The sequence below is a fragment of the Gymnoscopelus braueri genome, assembly GCF_963280865.1.
Source record: "Gymnoscopelus braueri genome assembly, chromosome: 16".
Lineage (NCBI taxonomy): Eukaryota > Metazoa > Chordata > Actinopteri > Myctophiformes > Myctophidae > Gymnoscopelus > Gymnoscopelus braueri.
In genome coordinates, this window is record NC_137616.1 from 20,958,935 (window position 1) to 20,970,318 (window position 11,384).

Below are 11,384 nucleotides of genomic sequence, written 5' to 3' on the forward strand. Positions count from 1 at the left end.
ACTTGTTTACTTTATTTTAAACACATTTCAAAAAAGTTATACAGTGTAGGAAAAAAAACATGTGGCAGAGATAAGTAAAAGGGGAATGTTGCTTCTGTTTTTTTCAGTGATACATTTCACCAGTTTGGAATGTGTTGTTCTTCCCTGCTGGACTTAAATAACAATTCCATATTCAGTCACAAGATGGCACTACAGTACATTCGTAAATAGTTAGTGTGCTTTCATCACAAAAGTAAAGCAATTATTCATTATTCTTTCAATAGAACTGTCTTCTTCTATTGTGAGAATGACGACCAGAGGATGAAGAGGCAGAGTGGAAAAAAGGGAGTATGGATTTAAACACTGATGAAACAGAACGTAACGCTACAATTTTAAATCCGTTTCCTCAGGGTTGTGCTAAATTCAGTGTTACACATGCTGACATTTCATATTAGCTTATATACATCTATACAGAGGTTCTCCAAAGTTTTAATTTCAAGGACCACTATAACTCTGAGAATGTACAAAATGTACACTGTCCTATTCCATGCAACTGCAATGGAACAATGTGACCTAAACACACATTCTCGCCCACACTTGTGCATGTTGATTACCATTCACAAAGCTATTTCCACAACCCAAGAGGACATCTATACTGTATATTCTATTCTCTTGGAATGGTCCGGCAGTGATTCATAATATTTTTTTAATAATAGATGTCAGTGTCTATGGCTGCAATTGTAACCCTGCTTTGACCGTGGCAGTATTTTTTGGTCTTCGATCGATTCGACAGGCAATAGCTATACGTGTTTGATTTTACGTCAATAGACCACAAATATAAGATGACTGCTGGTAGAGATAATTCAGTCCATATCGTTTGCCCATTATCTGCATTTTGGTTATCTGCTGAGACTCACTGATTTTCAATGCATGGTGAAATATAAGGCGAATGCTTCCTCACATCCACACCAGTGGTACAACTGAGCCACTTATTTTCCTTACAGCATGTGGATGCATGCAGCCATGCAGGCACCATGTGCATTGATGCACACAGACACACACACACACAAACGAGGCGAGGCCCCGTTGTCTCAAGTTGCATTAAGTGCAACCTCTCAGTTCCACTCACTTATCACAGTCTTCATTAACAGCTGCTGATTGACACGCGCACGCACGTGCATGACCTGTCTGTGTATGGGTCTTGCTACAATATTCGACAGCCCCAGGCTAGCTTGTGAAGAGTGCGAGCCTAACTCACAGCCACATGAACCCTAGCATCCATATTCTGGGGGTGAACATTCAGCAAAAATAGTAGATCTACAAGCTCGCAACACGACAGACTTGTACTGTAGATCTGATATTTTTGGCAAATGTTCCTCGCAAAATAGAGATGCTAGGGTTCAAGTGGTTAAAATGCACAGTGTGGCTAATAACTAAAAACCTAATAACTCTGCTTAAAGCTGCAACAGGATATAAGGTTTGTTCTACTTACAAAAAATGCATGCCATGAAACAGCATCTGCATCAGCACAGTGTGAACACAGAAGAGATAACACAAAGGTTTGTCATAGTTCACTGCTGCAAAGTGAACCCCTTTTCCACAATTTGGTTAGTGGAACCGTGGAATGTTTCAACATGTACTTATCCACTTTCAACCTGGCGTCCCTATTTTGGGCAAGTTTTAGAAATAATTCACACATCAACATCAAAAACAACAACGTGTTGTGAGTAGATCTGCACTTATGCTATCTTTGAAATAGTGCTTAAGTGGTCAAATTAAGGGAATGATTGTTCAGGGATGATCTGATGTTTGGCAACACATTGGTATCCCAGCTGGATCATCTGAGGAGAGGAGGTGATACAACCCAGAAAGTGATGCAGCCTTTGTCCTCGTCTCAGGGACTGCTGGTGACACACTGGCAGGTTGGCTATGACTCAGAATCCTGAAGAAAAGAAAAAACATGGAGAATATTACTCATGTTCACACACACACACACACACACACACACACACACACACACACACACACACACACACACACACACACACACACACACACACACACACACACACACACACACACACACACACACACACACACACACACACACACACACACACACACACACACACACACACACACACACACACACACACACACACACACAGGATTCTGAAGCATTTCCACATAGGGTTCCAAAGAAAGGTTCAGTGAGCTAAACAATACCTCAATAAAATAAGTCTGCATGTAAAGAAAATCTAATGACCATTCATTTACCATGGAAACGAGATTCTGAGACATAATAATGTTGTGGTCATTATAATTCAGGTTTCTTTAAAAAGCAGATATGGCTCAACAATAACAAAATATATAAAATAATAAAAAATAAACCGTAGGCCTACAGTATGTACTCAAAGGACAAGTTTTAACGATTCTTGGGCAGGAGCTGATTGTGAATGGAAAATGTAACATGCATTCCTTTACAATGTTAATAAAAAAACAAATGTAGCTTAGAAACCTCTCCATGGAAACCATTTTGCCACCATCAGGGCTGTAGGTACACAACACCCTGTCCTACTGAGCACACATTCAGTCTGCTCTGTTTGCGGCACCATCCATCATTTTAGCCCAGAGCACTGAGCACTGACATTACCTTTGTCCATTGGCTTATCAAGAAATACTGGTCAAGATCAAGATATTGGCTCAGAGGTTTTGTTGGAAACCTAATAAACAGTTCTTGGCTATACGGTATGAAAGAAAGTTGGACCACAGGTTTTCAAAGTGGGCCCAATTGGAAAGGAGAATAAATACAAATAAATGAGTGTAATTCAAATTCAATTCAAGAGATTATTGTGCTAGCTGAACCACATTCAACCTGGCATTCAGCAAGTCATTATTGTCAAAACCGTTTCATAAATATCTCAAATCGGTAGTAGGAGCAGTAGGAGGGCCGCAGTGAGAGGCTATATGCTATTTGAGGGTCCTTAGCATGGGAAAGTTTGGGAACCCCATATATAGACTAAAGGTGAGGAGATGAGGCACACCTGTGATGTAAACCTGTGCTGTGACAAATAAAACTGATTCTGATTCACACACATCAGTCTCAAATACAGGTTGAAGCTGATGTTGAAGCTCTTAAATAAACCAATCCTTTTTCTGCAATACAAGCTGATGTGTATGAAAACCCCATAAAACACACACACACAGAGACAGAGACAGAGACAGAGACGCACGCACGCACGCACGCACGCACGCACGCACGCACGCACGCACGTACGCACGCTCGCGCGCACGCACGCACGCACGCTGCTGATCCAGCACCCTAGAGAGATGGAGGAGGACAGTGGGTGGCTTAAGAGGGAGATAAGACAGACAGCAAAATTGACTGGCTTCTTGATTTACACAAGTGAGCCAGCCAGTAGTACGCACGCACGCACGCACGCACGCACGCACGCACGCACGCACGCACGCACGCACGCACGCACGCACGTTTGTGTGAGAGAGAGAGAAAGTATATACTTTTGCTTACTTTCACTGAGGGCTGGGGACTGAGCCTCAGGAATGCTAACACATTGTTGTCCTCCTTTGATTGAAAGAAATCCTCATAGTCCTGAAGGGAAACACCGCAACATATAAATACACAGGTTACATAACCGATATACAAGTCTGCAAAATGGGTTATAAACATCAACTAAATGTGCCCTGAGGTACAAGCCCTTCCATCGCTCCTCTGACATCCAATGGTCGGCTCATTCTGGCGTCATCAGCGAGTAGCTTCTGCTGTATTACTACATTGGCAGGGAAGACTGAGAGCGAACCAGAGCAGATAATCTGTCCCATCCAGTGACTGGATTATGACAGGATTACACAGTAACGTGCTCAGCAGAGGGCATAAAATGGTTTTACCTCGCACAAAGTGCTCACTGATCCACGTTAATATTAATTTGCACAATCTTGTGCTACCCCTATGCAGCTAATTGTTTATGCCCAATATTTTGCTTGGCATTGGCCATGAATAATAAAATATAACGAAAAACAAACAACGGTAAATACATTGGCCCACAATGCATCTTTAAGATTAAAATATACAAAATGCTCATAAAAGTTCAAAACTGTCCCCAAATAACATTCAACACCGCAGGGTTTCAATAAAGTGTGGATAAAAAAATTATATATATATTCACCGTTAGCCAAGGCCATACTGTCTTTATATTCAGGTGTACTAGGCTGTATATTGTGAATTATCCTCTGGGGCACGTCGACACGTGGTGGACCCTCCAGGGCAGATCCTTTTGTCTATGTTTATTCTATATATCTTGTATAACCCCGATATCATTCTCAGGGGTGTACGGTGTGTGGTTTGGATGTGTTAAGTTAGCAGATCCCCTGGGCTAGTCCACACGTGGTAAACATGGTGAAAATATATTACTAAGGTGTAATATTACTAAGTGAAAATATATTACTAAGGTGTAATATTGACAATTGTGTGAAGATATATTACTAAGGTACACAAGGTACACATGTAATATTGGCAATTGTGTGTGTTGTAGTTGTGTTGTGGCGAGGGCCACTGCATTTTACTGCATTTTACTGCTTTTATTTTATTTTATTTTATTTTTAGCACGTCGACACGTTGTGGACCCTCCAGGGCAGATCCTTTTGTCTATGTTTATTCTATATATCTTGTATAACCCCGATATCATTCTCAGGGGTGTACGGTGTGTGGTTTGGATGTGATAAGTTAGCAGATCCCCTGGGCTAGTCCACACGTGGTAAACATGGTGAAAATATATTACTAAGGTGTAATATTACTAAGTGAAAATATATTACTAAGGTGTAATATTGACAATTGTGTGAAGATATATTACTAAGGTACACAAGGTACACATGTAATATTGGCAATTGTGTGAAGTGTGGATATTTCTTTAGCTGTGTTGTAGAGGACAGTGGTCACTACATTTAAGTTATATCCATTTGTGTTGTAGTTGTGTAGTGGCGAGGGCCACTGCATTTTACTGCATTTTACTGCTTTTATTTTATTTTATTTTATTTTTGTTTGCTTTATTGTTAAATTGGTTCTAACTGTAATTGTATCCTTGCTCTGTAAAGCACTTTGAGCTGCATTTCATGTCATGAAAGGTGCTATACAAATAAAGTTTATTATTATTATTATTATTATTATTATAGACCAATTATTTGTTTACTAACATTGAGACTGGACGCACAGGTGATTGTTTCACGCAATCAATTCCCAACCTGTTGTTTCGGGGTGCGCTGGTTTCAGCACACCCCAACCCCCTCTTGTGTGTTGGCTAGTGAGGCGCGTCCTAGCGAGACCTGATATAATGGGTTTAATTGCGCGCATACTGGTTGCACGCATACTGGTTCTTATAAGTATGACGTCGTCTGTTAAGGGGTCTATAAGGAGCGGTCTTGTGAAAGATTTTTACTTAAGCGTGTTATTCATCCTTGGCCTTGTACTAACAATCTGAATATTATAGAACCAAGACGCCACTGTATGCTGGCCTGCTATTTATTATTATGAGTAGAGCTTGGCTCTGTGACACAAGCTCCCCTCTTATCTATGTGTAGAACTATGGTCTGATCCCGGCATTTAGCAGAGAACTACTTGTACTTCTCCCATGAACTCATGTAACAAACTTCAATCTTAGAAATACTGGCGCATCGAATAATCTTGGTTTTAGTTTGCACTAAATCTATATCTATATATAATCTAACTGAATCTAAAGTGAAATCAAACACCAAACAAAAAAAACGAAATAAAAACAAAAACTAACAAATATTTCAAAACGATAATAACTCTGCTATAATGACATGCCCAAAATAGAGACTCCAGGTTGGAAATGGTTAACCACTTGAAAACTTTCAAAAAATAGCAGATCACATTGCGACACATTGTGAGCTTGTAGATCCGCTATTTTTGGCAAAGAGATTTGGTGTAGACGGAAAAAGCGGTCCAAGTACAGCTGTCTGATTTACTAAGAATAGAGGGTTTAAGTGGTAAGTAAGACTCAGTTCATACCCCACAGTAGAGGTCCTCGTTGAAGATCTGTGGTGGCACTGGGTTGCCCTTCTCCGGTTGCTTGTCCTGGGGGATGTTCCGGTTCATCCACAGCCGCTGCTCTTCCACTGTGATGTCTACTTCCTGGAAGCAAATACGATTGGACTCCAGGAAGCCCACAACATCCTGCTGATGCTTCTTCACCTAACGGGGTGTGGAGGATAAATGGAGGTTGAGGAGGGTGGAGGAGAGAAGGTGGTCAAAGGAAGGTAATGGAGTTAATGAATTAATACATTATCAAAACAGGCCTGAGAATATATACTTTATGGCAGTCAGGTTCTCAAACTTTTTAATCTCAATTAGTATTTGGCCGCGGACTCCCATCTATATGTTTTTCACAAGTGAGCTTGTAGACCGGCTATTTTCAAATAGCTTAAGTATATAGGGTTAAAGTGGTTAAACTGATTTTGATGCTACTGTATATTAACTAATTTTGCTGGGGACCACCTGAAACCCCAGAAAGGACTTCTGGGGGTCCCCGGACCCCACGTTGAGAACCACTGCTTTATGATATCATTAACAAAATGCTTTAGTTCCCTATTCCCTGTGCAATCCTGAGTGACGTGGCTAAATTAACACTGCAGATTTTCCCGTGTATGCTTTCCCATGCAGTGTGCTTATCTGTAGACTGTACGTGACATCCAACTGTATATTAGGGCTGGTAAATTAATATTTGAATTCGAATATTCCTCAAATATGGGGGAAATATGCATATTCATGTATATTCGAATTTCGAATATTCCTCAAATATGGGGGAAATATGTATATTCATGTTTATTTGACAGGAACAATACAAAAAACAATGTATTATTGGATCCAAGCACTTGATACATTGTTTTTTGTATTGTCCCTGTCAAATAAATCATTTCTGAGGAAAGTTACCAGCCCTACTGTATATTGGTCTGTCTTTGCCATGGGGTCACATGTTTAATACATTCCTGTAATGACAGACGGTAAGCTCACACAGCTACATGGGTTCACAATGCACATGCTGTGCAAAGGCACATCACGCGCACACAGTGCACAATATTGATTCTATTGTCTCTGTCTAGACTGTAATGTGGGCATTACCTTGGGTTTTGAAGCCAGTCATTTCCATTTCTTTAATCTAGTTTTAGATCAACATGACTAGATTACAGGAGTGGCACATCCAAGCTGCTTTTCAATGCCGTCATATTTCTTGTCATGTTTTTATCTGTACTGCATTGGACCAGTTGACAGAGTAAACATGATATAATCTGTCTATTCTTGTAGCACTTTGTATATTCATTTTATTTGTTTGATTTATATTTTGCCCTGTATTGTACATCTCTGCTGTCAGGCAGAAACCAGCAAACTCCAAAATGTAAAAAAATCAGGAAATTAAAAAACAAACAAAAAGTGGAGTTAGGAGGTTTTGTTCATCATTGATAAGAACAGCTGAATGGGCCTCGAAGCTCACAATGAGGTTGGAGGTCAAAAAGGTGTGGAGCCTGGAGTTAGCAAAACCAGCAAACTCCACCCCCCTTTGGTGGAGTTCGCTGGTTTAGCAGAGGGTTTGAGGATCCAATGGAGTTAGCTGGTTTTGTCAGAAGCGCTTTTTAATACTTTTCATTGGTTCAATATTTTTTTAACCAACACACAGACGTAAAGGCTGTTCAATAGCACTGATTTATGGAAAAAAATTAAGAGTTGGTTTCTGCCCGACAGCAACGACAATTTGCACATAGGCATTAATATCTCACTTAAAAAGTGCTGGCCTGGGACTTAAATACTAAACTAGAGCAAGAACTTCAAAGGGACTCTTGATTTTTGGCTTGAGTTGAAATAACCAGATTTTATTTGGTCCTTAAAGTTACAGTCAGGCCCAACGGTGTTCTTCAATCAAGATGGTATGACAACTGTACACATAAACCATGTGTGCAGGGAAACTGTTTGGATTTGTGAGTTTGAGAAAACAGACATCCTCATATGGTGATGTCAGAAGAGATAGAAAACTCCCACGCTTCTCATGGGTTATTAAAAGACACACACACACGAGAGAAACTTCCTGTGCTCTACCCCCCCCCCCACACACACACAAAACTTCCTGTGCTCTACTGAAGCCAGTGATCATGTTGAGAGAGCAGGGTGGGTTGGTGGATCATCCCCTTTCTTCTCAGGAACAAAATCATCTCACACGTCACAAGCATTGTGAGAAATATCCTATCCTATAATCATTTGTGTATTCCACACGTGTGCATTCAATAATCCTATCTATATGGCAGCTTTTACAGTGATTATGAACACATTCCATTTATGGAGACACAAGTTCTACCAATTCCTCTGCTTTACCATTCACTACATTTAACTAAAATGATGATGTCCCATCAAAAAGCCTCCCCTGCAAGAATTACATAGTCTGCAGAGAAGAAAACCCAGATGAGGATGTACTGTATGGCTGTTGTCTGTGTGTGGGTATGAGCGTGTTTTGTTTTAAGGATGGTGCTGCCTACAATGAGGCTATTGTTCTGCCTTAAACACAAAAGACTGTCAGAGGATTGCTCTGAATAATGCTTAGTTTAGAGTAGACACTCAAACACCCAAACAATACAATAACAGCATGCCAGACATCTATTGTCTTTTGAAATAGCGTCTCACTATCAGTATATGGCCATGAAACAGCAGTAATTGGACCCTTGACCGACAGAAACTGTAAATAACAATCTGCAAGGACATATAGACATTTTTATATGGATAAAGATATTTTGTTCAGGTGAGAAGTTAAAACATACCAACAGTTGCTTGAGTGTCTGTGTAAATGAAAGAGGTGCCCCTGGTGAGTGTGAGTGATTTTATGTCAAGAGAAGGATGTATTCAGATTAGCGTGAATACATACATTATGTGTAAAAAATACACTGTTTGACTACACAGTGATACAAGCATTGTTTTGGTACTACTCTGATGCATGGATTAAGCATCGTGCGTGCGTGCGTGCGTGCGTGCGTGCGTGCGTGCGTGCGTGCGTGCGTGCGTGCGTACAGCATGATAGTGAAAGAGAGAGGTTTGTGACTGTACGGAGATAAACATTGAAACTGTGGATTTTGTGGCGAGTAGTGGAGGGGATGACATTGCACTTCATTTATTGTGGACCGATGATTTCTGCCTCACTAATCTGCTCTCATTAATCTGGGAACTGTGGCGCCGCATTTCTTATGATTAGTTGTTCTCTCTCTCATGCGCGCCTCTCTCCCTCTCTCTCTCTCTCTCTCTCTCTGCCTCTTTCACTTTGCTGTTCTCTCTTCCTAAGTTAGCCAGACCCAAGACAAAAACACACACATCCAGTTTGCAGGTTTTAAATCAAATGAGGAATGCCTGTCACCTCCCATATTTCCTCTTTAATGCAGTTTCACCGCTAATTCAATTCAACAGAGCTGAAAATTGCATTTCACATGAGCTCACCATCACTAACACAGAGCTGACCCGTTTTCCCGAACAGCCTCCCTATTCAAGTGTACATGAGTGTGTGAGGTGTATGTGTGTGTCATAGGATTAAAAATAACTCCTTTGTAAACAATAAAAGATTGTGTTGCCCCACTCCAGAGACAAGTGAGCACGATAAAAGCACGATAAAAACAAGTGAGCACGATAAAAAAATATATTACTCATTTGTGCTATTACCTAAGACTTTAAGAATTCAATCTGCTTCCACTCTATAACATCAACCCCCATATGGGCTAAAGATAAGAGCCTGGAGAATGTCCAACCAGAAATACTGAACACCTTTGATTGAAAATAGAGAGAACACTTTAGTAATGTGATGCGTTTGCGTGCATGTCAGATTGTGTGCATGTGTTGACGCATAAGGAAACAACCAAACTGCTGATTCAGTACATAGATCTTTTAGTATAGTACAGTTATAGCATAGTATATACCCCTCTAGGCAATATACAAAGGCTACTGGTTAAGAACAAAACAGCGAATATTTACTTGTTTGCACATGAAACATGCACTTTGCACTGACTGTAAAAAAAAGTGATAAACTTAAAACAAAGCAGTAACTAAAAACCCTGCAGAAGAGCAATGCCTGACATCTCGACTAGGTGTAAAACCTCATATTACATATTATTGGTTTGTAATTGATAAATGCATGGAATAATTCAATTTAAACTAATCTGTAGGTCTATCTCATAACTCTATGGTAGGTGCTTCATGAAGACTGGCCTCTTGTGCAATAAGTTGTTGCACTTTCACTCACTATCTCCAGCAGTTTTGACACAAACATTTCCCCAACAAATATTATTCAACTAATATGGCTATATTTCAAATAAAATATGTAAAGTGTCTAGTAGTAGCCTACATACATTGAACGAGGTGCACAGTGGTTAGCAGTGGTGTAAAGTGGTGTAAAGTAAATGAGTACATTTACTCAAGTACTGTACTTAAATACTGTACAATTTTGAGGTATTTTTCTTTACTGGAGTATTTCCAAATTTCAGTACTTTTACTTCTACTCCCCTACATCTCAGAGGCAAATATTGTACTTTTACTCCCTATAATCATTTGAAAACGTTAGTTACTAGTTATTTTGTAGATTTTTGATTATCATTACAAAATACACATTAACCACTTCAGCCCTATATATATATATATTTCGGCCATTTGAAAATAGCCTATCTACAAGCTCATGATGCAACACATTGTGAGCTTGTAGATCTGCTATTTTCTAAGGATGTTTGTACATTTGAAAACTTGAAATGGGACATTCTGCATAATGAGTGAGTACTTTTACTTTTGGTAAGTATATTTTGATGACAATACTTACTACTACTTTTACTGTAACGGACTTTTACTGTGTAACAGAGTATTTCTACATTGCAGTATTGATACTTTACTGAGTAAGAAAATGTGAGTACTTTCTTCCACCACGGTCTGTTATGGCACAGTGATTAGTTTATCTCTGCGCGCATCTAGCGCGCACTTATACATAAACACTCCTCTGTCTGTTCCTTCCCTGTATAAACAAGATTTTACAGATGTCCTTGTTTTACATAAGCATATATATCACTCAGATTAAATCACAACGCCCATATGATCTAACGCTATACTCACCGCCACAGAGCCAGTGGAAGAGGCGATGTAAACCTTGATGACCATTTTAATCCTAAATCAACGCCACGCAACAAGCAGTCTCTTTTTTTTTACTGATTCGTTCTAAGGAAACATCAGCTCCAATAAACACGATATGCGTTTCCCTTTCACTTCCACGGAGACTGTCATTCAGATGGAGGTGCGTGTGCGTCTCTAATATTTATACTACTGTGGCATGAATCATGACAATAACACGGAGCTCAGTGCGTTTCTG

At 39.9% G+C, this 11,384-nt stretch overlaps 1 protein-coding gene across 1 annotated transcript; it reads right to left on the reverse strand.

The window, feature by feature from the left end:
* Positions 1–11,376, reverse strand: sh3bgrl2 (SH3 domain binding glutamate-rich protein like 2). Its single transcript, XM_080453078.1, has 4 exons — positions 11,132–11,376; positions 6,023–6,205; positions 3,509–3,589; positions 1–1,921 (listed from the first exon to the last, which is right to left on the reverse strand). Exons 1-4 carry the CDS (start codon positions 11,174–11,176, stop codon positions 1,907–1,909), a joined length of 324 nt encoding a protein of 107 aa, XP_080309204.1. The 5' UTR covers positions 11,177–11,376; the 3' UTR covers positions 1–1,906.
* Between the last annotated feature and the right edge of the window lie 8 nt (positions 11,377–11,384).